Source organism: Acartia tonsa, chromosome 4 (genome assembly GCF_053477335.1).
Source record: "Acartia tonsa isolate MP-2025a chromosome 4, ASM5347733v1, whole genome shotgun sequence".
Taxonomy (NCBI): domain Eukaryota; kingdom Metazoa; phylum Arthropoda; class Copepoda; order Calanoida; family Acartiidae; genus Acartia; species Acartia tonsa.
Genome location: NC_137263.1, coordinates 57,408,933 through 57,433,261, shown reverse-complemented (window position 1 = coordinate 57,433,261; position 24,329 = coordinate 57,408,933). Strand labels below are relative to the sequence as shown.

The 24,329-nt window shown below is 33.2% G+C and overlaps 3 protein-coding genes across 3 annotated transcripts; 2 read left to right on the top strand and 1 right to left on the bottom strand.

The window, feature by feature from the left end:
* Positions 1–4,127: 4,127 nt before the first annotated feature.
* Positions 4,128–7,358, bottom strand: LOC145317908 (uncharacterized). The gene is made up of 3 exons (XM_080159190.1): positions 7,295–7,358; positions 4,932–6,364; positions 4,128–4,271 (listed from the first exon to the last, which is right to left on the bottom strand). Exons 2-3 carry the CDS (start codon positions 6,343–6,345, stop codon positions 4,147–4,149), a joined length of 1,539 nt encoding a protein of 512 aa, XP_080015316.1. The 5' UTR covers positions 6,346–6,364; positions 7,295–7,358; the 3' UTR covers positions 4,128–4,146.
* A 3,886-nt stretch (positions 7,359–11,244) lies between these two features.
* LOC145317906 (uncharacterized) lies at positions 11,245–14,479 on the top strand. The gene is made up of 2 exons (XM_080159188.1): positions 11,245–13,037; positions 13,383–14,479. The coding sequence occupies exon 1, from the start codon at positions 11,349–11,351 to the stop codon at positions 13,035–13,037; it is 1,689 nt and encodes a 562-aa protein (XP_080015314.1). The 5' UTR covers positions 11,245–11,348; the 3' UTR covers positions 13,383–14,479.
* Positions 14,480–14,962: 483 nt separating this feature from the next.
* On the top strand, positions 14,963–24,231 carry LOC145317907 (tRNA (carboxymethyluridine(34)-5-O)-methyltransferase alkbh8-like). Its single transcript, XM_080159189.1, has 6 exons — positions 14,963–16,300; positions 21,558–21,666; positions 22,233–22,299; positions 23,272–23,370; positions 23,591–23,695; positions 24,116–24,231. Exons 1-6 carry the CDS (start codon positions 16,152–16,154, stop codon positions 24,214–24,216), a joined length of 630 nt encoding a protein of 209 aa, XP_080015315.1. The 5' UTR covers positions 14,963–16,151; the 3' UTR covers positions 24,217–24,231.
* Positions 24,232–24,329: the final 98 nt, after the last annotated feature.

Sequence of the window (24,329 nt, the reverse complement as noted above, 5' to 3'; positions counted from 1 at the left end):
ATGAGGATACATAAAATTAACCCTTCTGTAAATTATTATTAGTGGTTGAGACGATTGGACACTCAACTTAATGAACCAACCAATCAAAATTCAATAATAGTCTCCAAAATTGTTAATACTACGAATCAGAAAACTATATTTAAAACTTTAACTTTGGGGACTAGTGATTTAACAGCCCAATGTCCCCTCCCTTCTTGCACTGAAAGGGGGATGTGCACTTGTCAGTTTTAGAGGGAGTGGTGATTTTTTGGTACTAGCAGGGGTTTTAAGCAGGAGAGAACACTAGTTTCCAAAGTTTTATGATAAAGTTTTTATATTTGTTGGCTTAAAAACTTAGGGGACTGTTATTTAATTTTTATTGGTTAGGTTTTTTTCTAATACAAAAAAGCTTTCCCAATTGACTGACCAGCTAGTTAAAATTGCCCAAGATTTTTGAGGGATAAGACAATGGACGATAAATTAATAAAAATCCTAAATTATGATAAACAAAATTACCCCTTTTGCAGATTAAATAAATTGGTGACAAAGGTTGGGCACTACTAGTTCGAGATCAACCAATCAAATTCAATACAAAATTTTCAGCCAAAGAAAAAAAGTGAACACGTTTATAAAACTTTGGGTACCAATGCAACCAATGTCCCCTTCCACCTTAAAGAGTACCCATTCCATAAAGTGCCCATCCCTCTTTCCAAAACCAAACACATTCTAAAATTTAGGTAACTTATTTACATAGAGTTGTATCTAAATAGGTAACTAGTTTTTCAAACTACAATATTGTTAAATATACATAATAAAACAGATTAGATAATATTATATACATGCATAATACATATTTACAAATATACAAAAAAGTTTTTACAACTGATAGCAGGGGTGTATATTCTGCATGGGATCCCCTGCTCAGGGGGGGGGGAAAAAAAATAAAAAATAAGTGGTTGGAGGGAAAAAAAATGTAAAAATTAAGAAAACTGAAAACATTTTTTCCATTTCGCCCCCCTCCTTGGTTAAAAAAACTAAAAAAATGTGTGGTAGGAGGGATAAAATAAATAAAATATAGAGTTCTTTAAATATTTTTCTATTTTCCCCCCTACTTTTTAATAAAAAATCTAGGGGGGAAAAAAAATAAAAAATTTTGTAGCAGGGGAAAAAAAATAAATCTTGTGCAGAATATACACCCCTGACTGATAGGCAGAAATTTCTTAATGTTTGATAATTTAAAATTCAAATACTAAAAAATCTTCAAAGTTTTAGTAAATAAATATTAAAATTGAATTCAAATTCTATACATAAGGTAAATTTTTTAAATAGTTCAAAATTATTAGTTATTTTTAATCCTGACCGATTGTTTTGAGTAGCAGTTTCCAAGTTTCATTTCTAGCACAGAACCCCCCTCTCCTTTATTTTTAATTTATTTTTTAAAAAAAGAATGGAGTTTCTGTGCAAGCTAGAATTAAAATTTGGAGTGTAATAGAGACAAAATACATTATTATACCTGCCCATCATTTTTATAGAAAAAAAATATTTTAAAAAAATAATTACAAATTAAAATTTAAAAGTAGGTAGGCATTTTCTTCCTTTTTGTTGTATTTTTAAACAGAGTTCCCCAAAAACCTTAATTATTATTAATAAATTTATAAATTTTCCTTTATAAAAATTAATTTTACATTAAAGGGGGAGGCGGGTGTGACATTTTTTGAAAAAAAAATAAAAGTCAAAGAAACCTAACATAAAAAAATACAGCATTAAAATTTAGCATGGCAGTTGATTTAAAGAAGTACAATGTGGAACCGTGGGGAAACGGCGGTATTCGGCGAAAGCGGCGGTTCCACCGCTGTTTCTTCACATTTCCACATTGTACCTCATAAAAGCTAACACCGTGTCAAATTTCAGTGCTGTAACTCTTTTCATAATTGAGTTTCTTTGACTTTAAATTTTGGTTTCAAAAAGTGTCATTCCCGCCCCCCCCCCCCCCTTTAATTTGCAATAATACGAGGATTGTTTTATATATCTACTAGCGGCTGCGCCCCTAGAATTTAGCGGACTCTTTCTTAAGTGGTGTAAGGAGTTGGAAGAAATAGCCTAAAATCACCCCAAGGCTTAAATCTAAAACTAAAATAGCTTAAAACCACCCCGGGACCTGTGTGAAGCTTCACTGTAAAGGAGGACCATATCGATTCAGCAGCGGTTAGCGAGACACTTCGCTAAAGACAAAAAACCTTAACACTTTATATTACAGGATTAAAATAAATCTTGGAAACCATCGCATTAATGGAAAGCAAAAAAATACTTTGGACTAAAAGACAGTAAAATCCAGGAATGAAGGGAACATTAGCTTGTAAATTACACTTGTACTTAAAGTTTCATAACCACGTTATCGTATTCGTTAGCTTAGAAACTTTTTTGGGTACTTTTAATGAATTTATTAGTTGGTTTCAAACTAGAAGTGTCCAAATCTTTAATTAATAATTATTTTTTTTACAGAAGGAATAACTTTATTTATCATCATTGAGGATATATATAAATTATTCGTCCATTGTCTTATCACTTACGATCCCTTGTAAAGTAAATAACTGTAAATAGTAGATTACAAAAAAAGGTTAAGATATCCGTCGGACGGATGCAAGCAGAGGCGAAAGTGATTAAATAATTGCGCTACCAAAATACAAGTTAGAATAATGAATTACCTAAGGATCTTAAAGGATAATACAATGGACGATAAATTGATTAACATTCACAATGATGATAAACAAAATCACCCCTTTTGTAAATTGAATAATTGGTTGAAAGTTTTGCCACTGCTAGTTTGAATCCAACTAATCAAAATTCAATTAAAGAAATTAAAAATTTTAAACCAACTAACAAGATAGGTATCATTGTTATAATTTTAAACTGTGAGAAAAAGTACAATTTAAAGCCCAATGTCCCCTCCCTCCCTGACATAACCTAACATAGGTGAATCAGAATTATAAATTTTGCAAACTAAATCTACGCAAGCGAGAAAAAACACTCTATAGCACTAAAACTATAAGCGGTTCCAGGACAAACGCAGGGGTCCCAAACGTCGGAGTGGACAAACGCAGGGGTTAGGCATTTAAAAAACCTATAAGATGGTCTAAAATAGGTTAAGTTAGGCTAAGTGTCCACTCCGACGTTTGGGATTGCGCCAATATTTTTAAATATTATTAACAACACACACATTTTTTACATGTAACAGGGGCAATTTATCCTTAAGTAACGTAGCAACAAAAAGATAAAGATATGTAAATGATACATAAAGCTTAGGAAATTTATTTCTTGATCACAGAAACCCCCCCCCCCCCCCCTTTTATATTTTATATTCTTATTTCTAGTCGCTGCGGGCCAAACCCAACGGGATACTATTAACGTCTGGCGCGTCTAACCTTTACTTAACCTAACCGAAAATTAGCATAAAAAATTACGGTTTTTGTAGCCCATATGTTTAAGGGAAACCTCCACAAACTTTTATAATGTATATTCAACTTTTAAATTTTAGTGGTCGGACGGACATACCTCACTTATAAAGTAGTTTTGCTACTAACAAGATATTAATAATAATAAAATTGAACTGTCAGGGTTGTAGGTATGTAGTTTTATAAAAATTATCTTGTACTTTCAATCAAAGTAACTAGTCGAGCACTAAACCCTTCTTATTTTTGAAGTAAAGTTGATATTTTTTTGCTTGTTTGTTTATTACTTTAGATCAAGTAAGGTTAGGTTATTAGGGGTATTTGATAGCCCCGCAACGTAAGTCATCACCCACACCCTCCTTTTTTCCAATTATTTAAAAAAATAAGGGGGAAAGGGGAAGAGATTAGTGCTCGATAGGCACTTTGAAGGAAAGTATAAATCATCTTTCAAAGAGATTTTTGTATTCCAAAAAATCTAAGTAGGTAGGTATTTAATTTTTTTCCTTTTGTAAAACAGCTTGAATCACTTTGCATTGAACTTTTTCATATAAGATTAACTGAATTTATTAAAAAAGGATTTGAGGGTGTGCCATTCTCTCCCTCAAGAAAAGGCATAAAAAAATTTCATATAATTACAAATGTATAAAATTCTTGGCTTAACTTTATTTATCCCTTCCTACTCTGAAAAATATCCCCCCCCCCCCCCCCCCCCGGCACATTATTCGTTGATTTCTACCGTGCACTCAACAATGCACGCCATCATGTCGTCAGTGGTATCCTCCTCGTTTCCACCAACCTTCTCTGGTTGCTGCTTAGTCTTTCTGGCCACTGGATTCTCCTGTCCTAGATAAAGATAAATTATATCTATAGTAAAAAGTAGAACGATGTCTGGCTGTCTGTTTGGAGCTTAAGATCTCAGTATCCGCTAAACCGATTGGATTTTACTCTTCAGGTAATATTCCTAATGGTCCTTTGGTGGTTTTAGGCTATTTTCATGGAGGATGGGACACTAAAGCAAATAAACGGGGTGGGCGAAGCCTTCGTGAACCCCCCCCCTCAACTTTTTTTTCTCGTTTTTTTACAAACTAAAACTGAACGATTCTATATAGGAGGGGGATATATTGTAGGATTAGCAGTTACGCCCCTCGAGGATATGATTAATAATTATGGACCCATGGGGGGTAAGGGAAGTCAACAATTCTCTGTTAATTTTACTTTTAAAAAGGAAACCAAATTGGGGGAGGGGGATTATTTTTTCTGGCGGCATTTTAGCTTGGTTGGTGGAGATACCCTCATCAAAATAACCTATAAACCTTTCCTGGACCTTTCAGAAGCTTCACTATAAAAAAGAGAACCTTATCGGTTGAGCGGTTGGCGAGATCATTTGCTACAGAAAAAAAGCTTACTACACTCTTTTAGGGGAACAAAAGGTTGGGGGAAGTCGACCACGGGCCACACAAACACAGAAAAGTTAAATTTCTCATAGATTATTAATTTTCTTACCTTTATTCCCTTCATCATAGTTTATAAAACTAAAAGAATTTGAGGGAGAAACTGTTGTTTCAGCAGCAATAACCTCCCCGGCATGCGTTCTTTTATGCTTGGTCAGGTGACTATCCTGTGAGAAGGCTTTCCCGCATATCTTGCATGAGAAAGGGCGTTCGCCCGTGTGGATTCTTTTGTGAGTTATCAAGTTGTATTTGCTTGTAAATGTTTTTCCACAATCTATGCAGTAAAATGGTCGTATGCCTGTGTGAGAAATCTCGTGTAATTTCAATTTGTCCTTTCTGTTGAACACCTGATGGCATGTGTCACATTGAAATGTTTTTGATGGTTTAGGTATCTGGTTGTTATCTGGGTTATGTGTCATTTTATGTTTCCTCAAATGATTCTCTTGGGTAAAAGATTTTTCACAAACGTCACAATAATATGGCCGCTCCCCGGTATGAATTCTCTTGTGGATATCCAGATTATATTTCTTTGAGAAAGCCTTTCCGCAGTCGATACAATAAAATGGTTTGTCGCCTGCATGAATTACTTGGTGTTGCTTCAGTAACTCTTTTGTCGAGAAAACTTGTTGACACTCGTTGCAGGAGAAGGATGGGTTGATAGAGTAATTTACAATGTTGACAGGGTAGTTAATGGTGTTCGTGGCTTGATTCACGGTGTTAGTACCTTGGTTCACCGTGTGCTGCATTTGCTGATGATGCACAACATTCATTGGTTGTTGGTGTACAGCGTTCATTGGCTGTTGTTGTACGGCATTAATTGGTTGTTGGTGTACAACGTTGATTGGTTGTTGGTGGTGAACCGTATTTATCATTTGTTGTTGGTTTGTTGGATTAATTGGTTGGGCAATTGGCTGCTCCCCTGTATGTTTCAGTTTGTGCTTCGTCAAATGGATTTTCTGTGTAAATGATTTCTCACACATGTCACAAGCGAATGGTTTTTCTCCCGTGTGTGTTCTTATGTGATTTTCCAAGGTATATTTCTTTAAGAAAGATTTTCCACAGGTTACACAATAGAATGGTTTTTCGCCGCTGTGAATCAGTTCGTGTTGTTTCAATCGGTCCTTACGTGGAAACGCCTTGAGGCAAACATTACATGAAAATGGTAGGTTCTTGTAGTCAGGCGGAGGTTTCACCTCTGGCGGCTGTTTCACTTCACTTTTAACTTTAATGGGAGCAGCAAACGGTCGGTCCAGATCCAGGTAGGATTTTAATCTATCTTGATACGACCCATCCCCGGCGTGGACTCGTTTGTGTTTTGACAAATGGCCATCTTGATTAAATGATTTGTTGCAGATGTTGCACGTGAAAGGTTTGTCCCCCGTATGGATGGCTTGATGCCTGGCGAGGTTGTATTTGTTGGAAAATGTTTTACCACATGTCAGACAATTAGTTGGCTTGCCCGACATTTTCTTTAAATCAACGAAGCTGAAAAAAGAAGAGATTAAAACATTTAAAATTTTGTTGGTAAAATATGAAAACCATGGCCGATATGTTTTTATTGCTTTGGATAATACAAAGTAGAATGATGTCTGTCCGTCCGTCTGTCCCTTAAGATCTCGGTAAACACTGAACCGATTGGATTCTACTCTTCATGGTATATACTTATTGGTCCTGTGGTGGTATTAAGCTATTTTCATGGGGGGTGGGACACCCCCAACCCCCCCAAAATTGAAATTTCCCCCCAAATTTTTTTATATATTTTTTTCTAATTTTAATGTTTTTATATAGGTGTTTTTTATTTTTTCGTATTTTTTTATACTTTTTATATATTCTTTTATATTTTCAATTATTTTTCTTCTTTTTAAATTTCTTTTCATCTTTTAAACTTTGTTTTATCAAATTCAAAAAGATTGTGAAACCTTCCTTCTCCTATAGGGGCGAAGCTCCAAATTAAAAGGCTAATGGCAAAGAAATTTTTAAAAACATTAAAAGAAAGAAAAAAATCGAAGGTTTTAAATAATATAAATCAATATAAAAAGTTATAAAGAGTTATGAAATGTTATAGAGTTATAAAAAGTTGTAAAATACAGAAAATATCTAAAAAAAATGTAAACAAAATTTTTTATATTCGCCCCTGAACCTACAGAAAAAAAAGCCCCTAGAGGGTAGGGGCGAAGCCGCTAGTATTGAAAATAAACGTACCCCGTATGTAATTTAAGTGTATTATATTTATAAAAAGGTTATCAAAAACTTAAATTCAGTGTTCATAGATCTATGCTTACACATTCAGTCAAATAAAGATTTTAAAAAGTTCTTTTATATGTGAAATCATATAATGCTTAGGTAATAATTTAAAGAATAATATGTATCTATAATGTCACAACGTTGGGTAATAAATATTGGGATATTCTTTACCTTTATTTCCAGTAAGCAATCAAAACTCCTCTGCTATTTAGAACTTCATCTTAATTGTCTGAAAATTAGATAAAAGAACATTAATTAAGATTTAACTTTTATCTTATATTGTGTAGTTTTAGGTAGGAATATTGTAAGAGGAATAAAGAAAATTCCAAGTGTTCTAATTAATTACTAATGAAACTTTTATTTGTATAATAACTACTTAAATTTGGAAAGCTAATATAAAATTATGAAAAAAGATTTCAAGGAGTTCTTCGACTTCATGAACAAATATATAAAATTAAAAATTGGTAAACTCAAAGTTAAAATGAAATAACTTTTAGCCTACATTGGCGACAAAGCTGTAGTAAGCGTACTCTGTCAAAATATGTTAAAATTCACTTCAGTTTTCTTAATATATTATTAATTCAACCTTAATGCAATTGTTTAACAGCTTTATTTATTGTTGTACCCCATCATTATAATATAAAATAACTATATGACGCATTGAATACAATTATTTTAAATGATGGCCAACAGCATGCGAATCATTGACAAAAAAAACCTAGTATCAACTGAAAATATTTTTATTTTTGTCACATAAATCAAAATTTTTAGTCAAAACTGGTCAAATGATGGAAAAAACAATAATTCATCATTTGAGCAACATTTTTACTGCTATTTTACATAATTTCATTGTTGAAAAAGCTACAAATTATCACATTTTCTGCGAAAAATGTTGTACCGAAAATCTGGATTGTTTACCTCGGATTTGTTTACAATGTATGAATGCCCCGGAATATTCTCTACAAAAATTGTCGTCTTTGCTGGACAAAAACTTTAAAAACATTTATTCCCCTATTTGTAAATATAAATTATTGGCTTTTTTTCTTCTATAGTTTTAGATTCAAATCAATGAAGATAATAATTTTAATCAAAATCAAATATTTATCCATTTTATGCATTGTAATGCCTCTTTTTTGTGTTGATTTACACTTTGAAAAAAGGAAACTTTTAGGTAGAGAAATAAAATGATAAATTGTCGTCTTTGTTGGACAAAACCTCTACAAATAATTTGTCCTAATTTAAAAAATAACTTAAAAGCTTTTTTATATAAGTTTTTTTTCAAAAAATGTGGAAAAAATGTGTTTTGAATTTTAAAATAGATGTTTCTATATTTTATATACTTTTACACAACATTTAATATGATTTTTTAAACTTTTTAAAAAGGGAATTATTTAGTTGAGAAAAATATGTGTATATATTATGGTAGAAGCAGACTGTTGAATAAAAACAAAACAACACGTTTAAACTTGCAAATAAAATTGAAATACAAAAAATACTTGTTACCTAGGCAATACATTTATATGAATTTGGTAATTTTTTCTTGGTCTGATTTCTCTTGGTAGGGTGAATATCCCCTAAAATAGTTCTATACACTCCCTGGATCAAAGTACTATGTCTTCTTTGGAAACTTCACTGTAAAGAAGGACCATATCAGTTTAGCGGGTAGTGAGACCCTTCGCTACAGACAGAGAGAGACTTCATGTTACTTTTTACATATAAGGACTAGTTGCTATACCCTAGACTCAAGTGAAGGGCGGGGTAGGTCAGAAAAAGACTTTAATAAAGCTTTCCTGAAAAATACGTACAATCAATATTAATGAATGCATTCAGATTAGCAATTTCCGAGTATAATTTAGTATGTAATGCATATTGTTTAATTATTGTATAAACTATGAAATTTCAGAACTAGACAATGAACTAACACTTTCCTTTTGTCGAAGTTGCTTCAGTAAACATTTGCCAGGTAAGACTTGTGTAACCTATAGTTAATTGTGTTAGAAATAACCCGTTATTTAACCCAAAGTGGGTTTTATTTGATAAAACCTGGGTTTTAAGGTATTTTAACAAGGTTTCTCTAAGATTATTTTTAAAATAAATATATTTATTAGGTATATTTTTTTTTTACATATTTAGGTATAATTATTATTTTATTTTCCTGGTCTTTTTTATTTTTAAATGTAAATTAGCTCCCTCCATCTCTGATTGTTCTAGAATACCCCAGGTGTGTACTGTGTATAATTATGCATGGGATCCTCGGCTAACAAATGGGGGGAGGGGGGGGGGGTCAATGCAAAGATCATGCAATAAAAGATTTGATTGTTTGTAAATTGGGTGTTGCTTAACTTATTACCACGAGTGTTTAGGACAGAAAAGAAGATATTTGGCTTACCTTAGTTATCCTATGTTGTTGGACCTGACGTTAAAGTGTCATGGACAGCAGCCAAGCGCGTATAAGATATAAGTTGAAATATGAAAAGTGTAGGTACTAACATCAGCTGGGGAAAAGAATGAATCTTGTGCATCCCTGGAGTACCCCCCTGCCCCCTGTTCAAACTCCTAAACTGCACATACCTCTTTTTAATGGCTTTATTACTTTAGGATGAAACGAGGACAAGAAGAAGGGGAGAATGAACACAACTTGCCATCAAAATTGATTAAAGTTGATGTTGACCATAGTGGTGATGGTAATCTCAGGAATGTTCATACAAATTAACCAAGGGGGGTGGGGGAAGTTTTGACACATTTGCGTAAACAGTGAGTAATAGTATAGGCTTTATCTTTGGACTGAGAGGATAGGTTATTTGGGATAAAATCATTCTTATATGATGAATTTTCCCAAGTTTTAAGATTTTTTGGATAGGCCTCCAAGTTCAGGAGCTGCAGGCCTCCAGGTCCTCTCTGTACAGGTAAAAATTAAATAAATAATTTTTTTTTTTAAGAGTTAGAAGTCAACCTATGAAACAAAATATGCATAGTTTTGAATGTTATTCACATATTTGAAGAAAAAAATGCATATTTTGTTTCATAAGTAGACTTTTGACTCTTCAAAAAAAAATTTTATTTTTTATTTTACCTGTACAGAGAGGACCTGGAGGCCTGCAGCTCCTGAACTTGGAGGCCTATCCAAAAAATCTGTAAACTTGGGAAAATCCATCATATAAGAATGATTTTATCCCTAATAACCTATCCTCTCAGTCCAAAGATAAAGCCTATACTCACTGTTTACGCAAATGTGTCAAAACTTCCCCCCCCCCTTATTAACGTCTCTAGCCTATTTTTATCCTTTTATGAAAAAAAACGAGTTTGTACTTTTTCTACCAATTCTATAAGTTTGTTTGGCCCATGGGACATCTAAGACAATAGTCTTCAAAAAGTGTGTTTGTCTGTATGTACATCAAACTTTTTCACATAATTTTTACCTTTAAATATAAATTAGCTAGAAGAATGGTTCCTACCTGAAAGGACAGTAATCTTTATTCTACAAAAAGACAGATGTTTTCATTAAACTAATATCTATTGTTTTGAAAAAGTAAACTGCTCTGTAAGACTTCCCAGGAAATAAAATTTTTATAATGGAAAAATTTATTTCTTTTCAGTTATATGAAAGAAGGCTAAATTTTTCTGACCAATGTACATATTATAATCTAATACTTAATCACCTTATCTCTCAAATGGAAAGTATTTGTTTTCAAAGATAGACTGCTGAAATCTTTCATATTGATATAAAGACTGAGAATCTACTCTATAACCCATATGTCAATATGTCTTTCTGTTATGCTAACTTTTTTTTCATCTGTATGCTTGGCCCTTTAACTATTATATTTAGGATCTTTACTAGGTACTTTTCTTTGGAATTCAGTAGTTACTTAGTCCAAGCCTCAAGGGGCTTCGGTCTCAGAGGTTAATGAGGTTTTTTTTCATTATTCTGCATCTGTTTTTTTTGTGTGAATTAAAAAAATATATTTCTTATTTTTTTAAAAGTCGTAAATTAGAATCTTATGACCTGAATGAAGTCTGCAAAAAAAATGCTTACATGTGAAAAGTGTAATTTAATAAAATAAAGTATTTCAGCACACAAGGTTTATTGCATAAGTTTTGTTTTATTGTATGAACATATAACTTTAGTATTTTGCCGAAAGATGAATACCAACATGTTCTTGGTTATTTGAGCCCAAAAGATAAGAAAAACCTGAAGCTGGCCTCAAAAGCTTGTGAGAGAAGAGTGATGGACTATGATCCACAAATGAGAAAATGGATAATCACTGTAATGCCTACCAATTGTTATGAAGATGTTATTTTACCTCTAGCCAAAGCTAGGTCAAAACACATAAACAACGAAATGTTTGATAAAATTGAAATTCAAATAGAATATTTTAAGGAAAAGGATATCATGCTAAAAGAAGACATTGAGAAGATGATGTTATTCACTGAAGTTATTGTGAATAACTGGAAAAATAATATTGTTAAATTAACGACATTTATTTATGGTAAGGAATTTTTTCTACTTGATCCAGAATTTAAATTGCCAAAGCTTCATAATCTTGTTCTTTTTTCTAGCCATTTTTCTAAATCTGAAGAAGATACTGATACCAATAAAAATGTGATTTGCTCAGCTATCATACAGAACCATGCAGACACTCTGGAAAGGCTGTCGCTGGTTGATTTCAAGGTTAAAATAATAGAACCATTGAAATTAAAGGAACTTTGTGTTTATGGTTTAAATGCTGATTCTGTATCTTCGCTTCTCCACAAAACAAGTAAGACTCTGGAAATATTACTCATGTCTGGTTCTGTTGAGGTAAGTCAAACTATGCTATGTTGTCCTGAGCTAAAGTTGAGACAGTTGATATTTTTTTCTGATGCTAGATATCTTTCTCCAAACTCTCTTCATATGATCTCAGTACTGAAAGCATGCCAACAAACTTTAAAAATATTGATATTTCAAGGTATAAATATTGAACATAAAGATGAAATAAACTCTGTTCAGTTACTGTGTTTGGAAAATCTTACATGTATAAAGTCCAATGTAGCAGATCTCCCTGTTATGCTGAGAGCAAATAGTTCAACATTAAAAAAATTAATACTAACTGATGTTACTCTACCAGAGGAAACTATGACATTTGATGATGATCTTCAACTTTCATTGGAACGATTTGTTGGTGAATCTATTCCTGAGAATCTAACTGCATCCATAATTAATGCATCAGTGAAAACATTGACAGTATTAAGATTGGAATCCATAAAAGATGACTTACAGGATCTTATTGTGGATAAGCTTCAGTTGAAGGAGTTATACCTGGAAAGTGTGCATTCTAACACTGTTGCTAAGCTGATATCTGTATCAGAGGACTTAGAAGTATTGAAGCTGACGGATATTTTGTGCTCAAATGAAATTGATAACAAACTTGTGAAGCTAAAACGATTATATTGTAAGAACACCTGCCTACATCTGACAGAAAACCTAACCAAGCTTGCCAAAATATCACTGACAAAACTGACCGTTCATTTTCCACGCACCTGTAATTGTGCTTTATATCCCAAGTATGATTTGGACAATTTAATATATTTTCATTGTACAAGAGGCAGTTCTGAATATGTTTCTAAGATTCTCAACAGTTCCTCTAAAACCCTGAAGGATGTCCGCATTTCTAAAATAGTGGGCAATCAATTTAATCTTGAGAATCCTCTTAGTTTGAGATTGTTATCAGCTGTGAATGTTGAAACCACCATTGTGAAGTTGATGCTTATGCAACAATCGGCCACCCTGAATAAGTTTGTCTGGAAAAATACAAAACGCCACCAGACAGTTGATTTCGTTTTTCTACGTATCCTGCTAGAATTTAGAGCCAACAATCCTCATTGCCTTGTTGAGATCTATGATGAAGAAAGCAACAGTAAAATTGATCAAAATTAGGCAGGGGTGTATATTCTGCACAAGATTAATTTTTTTTCTCCGGCTACAAAATTTTTTTTTTTTCCCTGGCTACAAAATTTTTTTTTTTTCCCTCACTAGTTTTTTTCTCACCAATTAGGGGGGAAAATGGAAAAATATTTAAAGAACTCTATTTTATTTATTTTATCCCTCCTACCACACATTTTTTTAGTTTTTTTTCCACCAAGGAGAAGGGGAAATGGAAAAATGTTTTTAGTTTTCTTAATTTTTACATTTTTTTCCCCTCCAAACACATATTTTTTATTTCCCCCCCCCCCCCCCCTGAGCCGGGGATCCCATGCAGAATATACACCCCTGATTAATTAGGCCTATATTGGAGGTGAATGCACTGGAGAGAGAGAAAAAAAGTAGATAACGCCTATAATGTAAAAAATAAAATATCTTGTTATAAAATGTTATAAAAGTACACATAAAGATTTGTTTAGAATTTCACATTCACAAATCGCACGCATATTATTCCCATTTTATTTTATTATGTAAAGTATTTCCCTTTTTGAAACAAAGCCTACCTTACATTTTATCATTCACTCTCATTTAATAATTTTTAAAAGCGAAGCTTTTCTATAATTAGGGTCGGTCCGTCCGTCCGTCCGTCCGTCCGAGATAGATAGCTTTTATTCGTTAATTTAGGCATGTTAGAATTGTCCTATCGATTTCAAACTTTGCATGATGATTCCTGTAGTAGTTGGGTACGATTTAGAAAGCGTAGCAACTCTATAATCATTACCAGAATGTCCGTACGTCCATTTTAAACATGTTGATTTTTCTACTTTTTTAACAACAAATTTTCAAGTGTTTTAATTATCCGTTTGATCTGATTTTTGATATATTGATTCCTGGGACAACAAAGAACAATATTATAAGCGAAGCAACTCTATAATCAAGTCCAAAAATGTAAGTATGTTCATAAACATTATCCAGTTTTTAAGCAGTTTTTCAACAAATTTACCTACAATTTTGATTCGACATTTATACATTTATGTTCCGATTTTTCAGTTCAGATACTATACAAGTGTTAATGTCCGTTTGTCCTACCGTTTCAGTGCTTCGCTTTTATGGATGTTGTCATCCTTGTTTAAATGATATTAATAGTAGGTATAAAAGAATATGGATGTTTAAACCTAAATGTGATGTTATTCAATTATGAGTTGACAATTTTATACCTAAATCTAAAATTGCTAGTGAAACGATTCTATGTATTTTAAAATTAAAATGGCATTTTGCCTTCAAACAAGCTTGAATATTATGTCACTGTTTTGATTATTTGATTTGATTAGCTTTAAGTGTTTTAAAAATTAGTAATATAAAGGTATAAAGTCTATTATACTAGGCAAGCATTTGAAGTACTTATATTTTTGTATTTTTTTTCTAAATTAATGTATTATATTTTCTATTTTTTTTCAGATGAATTACACGATAATGTTACATAGTAAAAATGTGAAAAATGCACTGAGAAAAGAAAATAGGTATAAAAATTGACATTTGAATAGTTTAAAAATATTAACGTGTTTAAAATGGACCATGTACTTTCTGGTGATGATTATAGAGTTGCTACTCCCTTAGTTTTAGAGATAATTTGGTAAAATCTTTTTGGTTGTGTCAATAATTACCCCAAGTTTTGGTATCTTTCAAAAATAAAATGCTGGCGGGACCGCCGTTCACCGCAATTTTCCGCCACCGTCAAAAAAGTTATTGCATTTCACGCCGAATTGTGCAATTTGGAATCATTTGAGACCATGTTATTTTTTTTCCAACAATTTTTCCCCTACAAGCAACCCTGCATTTTTAAAAGCAAAGATTTTCTATAATTAGGGTTCGGTACGTCTGTTTCCGTACGTCCGTCCGAGACAGATAGCTTTTTTATTATTAATTTTTATCTTAAATTCATTGCTTCTCTTGTGCTTTTAAAGATACTGGCTGCTTCGCCCCCAGAGATTTTTTTGGGGGGTTGGGGGTGTCCCATCCCCCAAGAAAATAGCTTAAAACCATCACAGGACCAGTAGATATATTCCCTGAAGAGTAGAGCTCAATCAGTTCTGTGGTTACTGAGATCTTAAGGTTTAAACAGACAGATGGACGGACAGACAGACATTGTACTACTTTGTATTAGGTATAGATTGAAACAAAATCTTTTCAGGTTGTTCAGTAAAATATACATATATGAATAAAAATGGCGTCATTACCGCCGCTCACGCCGTCCACCACCGTTTTCGCCGCCGCCAAATATTTTTTTTAACAATATTGAGGAAATTTGATTTCCTCGCTTGCTATTTACGATAGACTTCACTTTTTAGTAGATACCATACATAAAGAAGAACCAAGTATGTTATTAGATTTAATTGGCCCGTCATCGGTCTACCAGTCTATCAGAATCATATTGCGTAAAGAAAAATAAGTTAAATTACAGTGTTTTGTTTATGTATAGAAATAAGATACTAAATATATTAAAACTTCATTATTTTAAGGTAGGTATGTTTTTACATAATTTAAGTACCTTCCTCAAAATTTTTATACTTGGGGTACAATTTTCTTGAGGGGTAATTACTCCCCTCGATAGATTCCAGGGGTGGGTTTAATACCCCCCCACTGTTGAGATTTTTTTATATCCCCTTAAAAAAAAACTTAGATGTCCTTTCAGTTTCATTCTTGTTATCATAAAGCACCCCTTTGCTTACGTCTATGAATAAAGAATCTAAATCAGGGGTAAACATAACCTTTAGATAATATTTACCAGTTTTAGTGACTATTGAAATAATCTGAAAAGTTGATATGATAATAGTTATTTATCGCATCATATTATAGACTACTTTCCGCAGATTTAAAAAAAAAGTTTTTGTGAAAAATTTCTGTAATACGATGATGTACATTTTTTTTATTAAGGGTGAGAACCGGTTTTATTTTTGCGAATATTCATTAGTAGAGAAATGTAAAAGTTTGAAATGTTAGCGACTACTCCTCTAGCATGTATGGGATCTTGTTTTTAAGCTTAAGACAAAAAAAAACGTTACTACTTTAAATTAAAGGTTCGATAACATTATGTAAATTTACTTTGAAACAATTTTATTACAGACAAAAATGTTAGAAAAGAAGAAGAATAAAGTTAACCGTAAGCAGGCCAAAGCCCTAAAAATAGCCAACAAAGATTATGAAGCAGAAGAGGTTGATCTAGGCAGCTCCAGCTGTTTGCTGGTATGTAATGCTGGCCTCATGACTGGCGCTTCCAGGTACAGTTATCTATAATACAAAGTAGCTTGATGTCTGTCCGTCTGTCCGTCTGTCCGTCTGTCCGTCTGTCTGTCTGTCTGTCTGTCTGTCCCTTAAGATCTCGGTAACCGCTGAACCGATTGGATTCTACTCTTCAGGGTATATACCTATTGGTCCTGTGGTGGTTTTAAGCTATTTTCTTGGGGGGTGGGACACCCCCAACCCCCCCAAAAACAAAAAAAATTCCCCCCATTTTTTTTTTTTTTTTTTTTTTTTTTTTTTTTGTAGAAGAATTCTTTTGTAGAAATATTCTTTTGTAGAAGAATTCTTTTGTAGAAGATTTCTTTTGTAGAAAATTTCTTTAATAGGAGATTTCTTTAATTCTTCTTATTTTTTTTTTTTAATTTTCTGTTGTTGTCATCTCTTGGGGCAAAGCCCCTAGAGGCTAGGGGCGAAGCCGCTAGTCTATAATACAAAGTAGAATGATGTCTGTCCGTCCGGCCGTCTGAAGCGTAAGATCTCAAACCGCTGCACAAATTAGAACAGCTGTCTGGTCCTTTGGGGATTTTAGGCTATTTTCTTGGGGGGGGGAATATAAAGTAGTAAGCTTCTTTTGTCTGTGGGAACTTGCTAACTGCTGAACCGATATGGTTCTCCTTTACGGTGCAGCTTAGTTAAAGGTCCTGAGATGGGTTCAGGCTTCCTATTTTATTTTTATTAATAAGTCTTGGTATGGTTTTAGTTAATTTTTCAGCCCTTTCATTTCCTTTGGAATATGCAGCAACTAGATGCCAGAAGTGCAACCGCTCAGGGAGTAAGGGAGGGGACAATGGATCCAATATTCAATTTTTAGGAGTCTCAGACTTTGGGGACTGGCTTAAAGGGAATGTGCAAGAATTTAGCAGTTATTGACTGAGTTTGGGGACTTGCGCATAGAATGCCGCTTCTCGTTATGTATGTTTTGAATATTGCAGACGGGGAGAAAGGATAAGGGAAGTGGGGGGAAGGGAAATAAACACTGTTTGTGTTAGTTTGGAATGTAGCAGACGGGGAGAAAGGAGAAGGGAAATGGGGGCAATGGGCAAGGGAAATAAACAGAATAAAAAGGGGCAGTCATATTCTTGCTAGCAGCTGGCCGGGTTCAATAATCTTTTAATATAAAAATCACACCAAAAAACCTCAATATATTTCATCAAAAACAAGTTGTGATTTCACTTTACATGACGCTATGGAAATCTATTATTCAATTAACAATCCCTTTATAATTTCCTACAAATTTATTGGATTAAACTGGATTTCATAACCTTTCTTTGATAACTCTTATATTGAATTAATTGCCCATTGTCCCCTCCCTTACTCCCTGGCAACCGCTAGTGTTCAATAGTTAGGTGGGAGGGGGGTTTTGGGGTCTGTTGTAATCATACAAACACATTATAAACCTTTTGTAGACCCTGACAATCAAGGGATCCTTAGAGATAAATCAATGTCCATATCAAATTATGAAAATTAAAGTACCCCTGTTGTAGAATAATATTATTGGTGGAAAAGTTTGTACACTTCTAACTAACCCAATCAAGATTTTTTAGAAAAGTTGTCAAAGTTTTAAGAGTTTGTTTATAAAAACGTTGGGTACCAGTAGTTATAAGGGGGGGGGGGGGGGGAAGTTTTGCCACTTTCGCGTAAACAGTGTGCTGTGGACTAGGTATTGATTTTAGATTATAGGTTATTTAGGATAAAAGTTTACTTTTGGGTATTAGTTCACGTATATTTAATCATTTTTTGAATAGGTCTCCAGGTTCAGGTGCTGCAGGCTGGAAGGTCGTTTCTGGACAGGTAAAAAAATTAAAAAATTTTTGTTTGAAGAGTTAGAGAGCAACTTACAAAACAAAATATGCTTCTTTTTGAATGTTATTAACATATCTGCAAAAAAAATTAAATTCGGCCTCCAGGTTCAGGTGCTGCAGGCCTCCAGGTACACTCTGGACAGGTAAAAATTAAAAAAATTTATTTGAAGAGTTAGAGAGCAACTTATAAAACAAAATATGCTTCTTTTTGAATGTTATTAACATATCTGCAGAAAAAATTAAATTCGGCCTCCAGGTTCAGGTGCTGCAGGCCTCCAGGTACACTCTGGACAGGTAAAAATTAAAATTTTTTTTTGAAGAGTTAGAGGTACACTTATTAAACCAAATATGCATCTTTTTTAATGTTATTACCATATTAGAAGAAAAAATGACTATCGGCCTCCAGGTTCAGGTGCTGCAGGCCTCCAGGTACACTCTGGACAGGTAAAAATTAAGTTTTCTTATTTGAAGAGCTAGAGGTACACTTATTTAACCAAATATGCATCTTTATGGATGTTATCATCATATTTGCAGAAAAATTTAAAATAGGCCTCCAGGTTCAGGTGCTGCAGGCCTCCAGGTACACTCTGGACAGGTAAAAATTAAAATTTCTTATTTGAAGAGTTAGATATACACTTATAAAACAAAATATGCATATTTTTGGATGTTATTACCATATTTGAAGAAAAAATGACAATCGGCCTCCAGGTTCAGGTGCTGCAGGCCTCCAGGTACACTCTGGACAGGTAAAAATTAAGATTTCTTATTTGAAGTGTTGGAGGTACACTTATAAAACAAAATATGCATCTTTTTGGATGTTATTACCATATTTGAAGGTAAATTGACAATCGGCCTCCAGGTTCAGGTGCTGCAAGCCTCCAGGTACATTCTGGACAGGTAAAAATAAAAAAATAAATTATTTAAAGAGTTAGAGGTAAACTTATTAAACCAAATATGCGTATTTTTGGATGTTATTATCATATTCCTGCCTTTTTCTTTAGACGTGGATTGAATATACAATCTAAGAATTTCTTTATATTTTACTAACCTGGATGGAGAATCTGTAGCTCTGGATGACATCTGGATAAAATTAACCTCTCTCAGTAGTAATTTTAAAATTATTTCACTAGCATTATAATCTTTATAATCTTTTAATCTTATAATCTTTATAATCTGAATCCTATTGAAATTGCATTCCCCATTCTGAGTATCTGTAATATTATATCTTAGACAGAATTATATTTTGCATATGTGTGGAAAACCATACATAAACAAAAAGTAATAAATACAGATCTATCTAGCTGGCTCCTGGAGGCCACCTTGACCCTATCTGGAGCACAACTCAAACCTTTCATCTAAATAAAACAAATTATAAAATTGATTTTTAAACCTGTCCAGCAGGCTCCTGGAGGCTACCTAGAGCCTGCCTGGAACAAAAATAGAAGACTTACTTAATAAATTTTGTCATATTATATTTTAATAATTTTCTATTTAGAAACCTTTCCTCTAATATCAAATATTACCTTTATTGGAATTTACCTTGCCAGCGGCCACAAGCAGTCACCAGTGGTCACCAGGATCCAGGTAAGGTGTCCAAATCAAAAAGTATCAAAAAATATTATAACTGCCTGTCCAGAGTGTACCTGGAGGCCTGCAGCACCTGAACCTGGAGGCCGATTGTCAATTTACCTTCAAATATGGTAATAACATCCAAAAAGTTGCATATTTGGTTTAATAAGTGTATCTCTAACTCTTTAAATAAGAAATTTAAATTTTTACCTGTCCAGAGTGTACCTGGAGGCCTGCAGCACCTAAACCTGGAGGCTGATTGTCAATTTACCTTCAAATATGGTAATAACATCCAAAAAGATGCATATTTTGTTTTATAAGTGTACCTCTAACTCTTCAAATAAGAAATTTTAATTTCTACCTGTCCAGAGTGTACCTGGAGGCCTGCAGCACCTGAACCTGGAGGCCGATTGTCATTTTTTCTTCAAATATGGTAATAACATCCAAAAAGATGCATATTTGGTTAAATAAGTGTACATCAAACTCTTCAAATAAGAAATTTTAATTTTTACCTGTCCAGAGTGTACCTGGAGGCCTGCAGCACCTGAACCTGGAGGCCGATTGTCATTTTTTCCTCAAATATGGTAATAGCATCCAAAAAGATGCATATTTGGTTAAATAAGTGTACCTCTAACTCTTCAAATAAATGTTTTTAATTTTTACCTGTCCAGAGTGGACCTGGAGGCCTGCAGCACCTGAACCTGGAGGCCGAATTTAATTTTTTCTGCGGATAGGTTAATAACATTCAAAAAGAAGCATATTTTGTTTTATAAGTTGCTCTCTAACTCTTCAAACAAAAAAATTTTAATTTTTTTTACCTGTCCAGAAACGACCTTCCAGCCTGCAGCACCTGAACCTGGAGGCCGATTGTCAATTTACCTTCAAATATGGTAATAACATCCAAAAAGATGCATATTTTGTTTTATAAGTGTACCTCTAACTCTTCAAATAAGAAATTTTAATTTTTACCTGTCCAGAGTGTACCTGGAGGCCTGCAGTACCTGAACCTGGAGGCCGATTGTCATTTTTTCTTCAAATATGGTAATAACATCCAAAAATATGCATATTTTGTTTTATAAGTGTATATCTAACTCTTCAAATAAGAAATTTTAATTTTTACCTGTCCAGAGTGTACCTGGAGGCCTGCAGCACCTGAATCTGGAGGCCGATTTTAAATTTTTCTGCAAATATGATGATAACATCCATAAAGATGCATATTTGGTTAAATAAGTGTACCTCTAACTCTTCAAATAAGAAAACTTAATTTTTACCTGTCCAGAGTGTACCTGGAGGCCTGCAGCACCTGAACCTGGAGGCCGATTGTCATTTTTTCTTCTAGTATGGTAATAACATTCAAAAAGATGCATATTTGGTTTAATAAGTGTACATCTAACTCTTCAAATAATTTTTTTTAATTTTTACCTGTCCAGAGTGTACCTGGAGGCCTGCAGCACCTGAACCTGGAGGCCGAATTTAATTTTTTCTGCAGATATGTTAATAACATTCAAAAAGAAGCATATTTTGTTTTATAAGTTGCTCTCTAACTCTTCAAACAAAAAAATTTTAATTTTTTTACCTGTCCAGAAACGACCTTCAAGCCTGCAGCACCTGAACCTGGAGACCTATTCAAAAAATGATTAAATATACGTGAACTAATACCCAAAAGTAAACTTTTATCCTAAATAACCTATAATCTAAAATCAATACCTAGTCCACAGCACACTGTTTACGCGAAAGTGGCAAAACTTCCCCCCCCCCCCCCTTAACAGTTTTATTTACTTTTCTCCTTGCGAACAATCAACCCACCATTTTTAAAATCCATAAATATAAATTGGTGAAGGTTGTTTAAATTAATATTTTCCAGGGAATCGTTGCTAGAAAAATTGGCTTCTTATGGTTCTATAGAAAGAATAGTTCTAATTCCTGGCAAATCGTTCTCATTTGTGGTCTATTCTGAAAAGTCTCAGGCTCAGGTAGTAAACTTTTTGTAGATCATGCTTAAAATGCAGGTATATGTCAAATTAAAAAAAATAAACTTTTCCTTTTTTATATTGTCTTTACATGATTTAATAATAATCCTTATTTAAAAGTAACAGGATTTGTGTGTATGTCTGTTTTTCTGTCTGTACCGTCACTGGATGACTTACTGGACTTCCCTTCGTACAAGGATGCAGCAGAAACCTTTTCTTTGAAAACTCCAGTTGAAAGTGGTGGGGTCGTCTTCCCTCTTCCCTCCCTCTTCCTTACGGACCCTTGAGGCTTATAATACATACCTAGGCTTATCCGCTAGTTTACAATATAGAAATGTAAAATAATTCTTCCTATTGATTATGTCGTTTAAGTCATGTTAAGTTTTGACAATCATCCAATTTTTTTGTTGGTCTCATTTCGTTGGACTATTTATCTAAATTATTTAGGTATATGTTAATACTGTAAAAATGACTTCTTAATCAAACTATACTTAGGAATTTCTTAGCTGTGGTACTTATGAAGATTATTTCCCTTGTTATATTATATTAATCAAAGATTCTTATTTCAGAAAGCAGTTGAAAACATAAATTCTTTGGAGGGAGAAAATGAAATTATACTTGTCACCATAAACAAAGGTAAAATCCATGCTTAGGACTTCTTTATGTTTCATTTTATTAGTGGGTGAAATATACGATTATAGATTTCTGCCTGTTGGTTACTCTAATACCAATATCTGGTCAACATTAAAAATAACCTTACAATATATAGACAAGACTATCGATAGGTGCCTGAAATATTGATTTTGATATATTTTAATACCAGTTACAGTTGAGGAGAACTATTCCATGGAATAACCCCATGGTTGTTATTTGTACTCAAACTTAATTTTTTTTTAGAACCAGTTATAAATGAGGAGAACTATTTCATGGAATATCCCGCTGGTTGTAATTTATAATCATACTTAATATATTTTAGTACCAGTTATAAGTGAGGGGAACTATTCCATGGAATATCCCCCTGGTTATTATTTATACTCAAAATTTATATATTTTAGTACCAGTTACAAATGAGGAGAACTATTCTATGGAATATCTCCCTGGTTGTTATTTATATTCTAACTCATTATTTTTTAGTTCCAGTTACAAGTGAGGAGAACTATTCCATGGAATATCCCCCTGGTTGTTATTTATACTCAAACTTAATATATTTTAGTTCCAGTTACAAGTGAAGAGAACTATTCCATGGAATATCCCCCTGGTTGTTATTTATACTCAAACTTAATATATTTTAGTTCCAGTTACAAGTGAGGAGATCTATTCAATGGAATATCCCCCTGGTTGTTATTTATACTCAAACTTAATATATTTTAGTTCCAGTTACAAGTGAGGAGAACTATTCAATGGAATATCCCCCTGGTTGTTATTTATAATCATACTTAATATATTTTAGTACCAGTTACAAGTGAGGAGAACTATTTCATGGAATATCCCCCTGGTTGTTATTTATAATCATACTTAATATATTTTAGTACCAGTTACAAGTGAGGAGAACTATTCAATGGAATATCCCCCTGGTTGTTATTTATACTCAAACTTAATATATTTTAGTTCCAGTTACAAGTGAGGAGAACTATTCAATGGAATATCCCCCTGGTTGTTATTTGTACCCGAATTTTATCAATCAAAATTATGAAAAACAACTTCTAGGAAATTAAGATATTATCATTCAATATCAAGTTAAAGCAAAGTTTTTTAATTAACTTAAATCGTTCCGTTATTGGAAAAGGTGATTCTTAAAGTATTTATGTAATGTGTAAGGGATAGGCAAAGAAGGGAAAAAATACCAATATACCCAATACAATGTATTATTTTAGTATTTTGCCAACCATTATGCATTTAAAATAGATAAATCTTAATCCTAAATCAGATTTCTTTCTTGGAGAATTTCAAGATGTAGATGAAAAAGAAACCTTGAAGAACCGCCAAGTTAAACATTATGGATTTGAATTTAATTATACAACTAATGACATAGGAAATATTTCAATAACAACCCCTTTATTGTCTTTTTATAAATAAAAAAATTCTAGCCCCTACAGCGGCCATTTGTTAAACCTCATTTAACCTAGATTAAGCATGAAAAGCAACTGTAAAAAAAATACAAAAAACTGTGGATGCTACCCAGTTAAGAAACAATAGATAAATGACTTTTTTGTTTTTTTCTGCCACATTTTAAATAAAAAAAAATTTAGGTGCTACAAAAGTCATAAAAACTAACAATTCGAATCCGCATTATAAATTGCGGATTCGGATTCTGGGTCCATAAATTGGGCGGATTCCGGATTGCCAACTCTATATTTTATATTGTAAGACTTATCAAGAAACCATAATGGTTTCCATAAGTATGTACCAATGTCATTTACAGTCCCCGTTGTACTGAATTGATTTTACTCAGATGCTGATGTTCCCTTGGAGGAAGGAATACCTGAAATATGTCATGACCTGTTCAATAGACTTGTCCATAAGGAAAGTCAATCCAACATCCGATCTTTATAATAATGTATTAGGATGTTTGTCTGTTTGTACCAAAGGATCTCTCTAACCGCTGAACCGATCGGATTCTCCTTTACAGAGTAGCTTTACATGGGTCCTAGGAAGGTTAATAACTA

Excerpts from the sequence above, each read along its gene's own strand:
- LOC145317906 (XM_080159188.1), top strand. The coding sequence starts at position 11,349 with ATGGACTATGATCCACAAATGAGAAAATGGATAATCACTGTAATGCCT.
- LOC145317907 (XM_080159189.1), top strand. The coding sequence starts at position 16,152 with ATGTTAGAAAAGAAGAAGAATAAAGTTAACCGTAAGCAGGCCAAAGCC. Across the intron at positions 23,371-23,590 it reads TTATGAAAAACAACTTCTAG|ATTTCTTTCTTGGAGAATTT; the intron begins GAAATTAAGATA and ends ATCCTAAATCAG. Across the intron at positions 23,696-24,115 it reads TTATACAACTAATGACATAG|ATGCTGATGTTCCCTTGGAG; the intron begins GAAATATTTCAA and ends GATTTTACTCAG.
- LOC145317908 (XM_080159190.1), bottom strand. The coding sequence starts at position 6,345 with ATGTCGGGCAAGCCAACTAATTGTCTGACATGTGGTAAAACATTTTCC. Across the intron at positions 4,272-4,931 it reads CTATGATGAAGGGAATAAAG|GACAGGAGAATCCAGTGGCC; the intron begins GTAAGAAAATTA and ends ATCTTTATCTAG.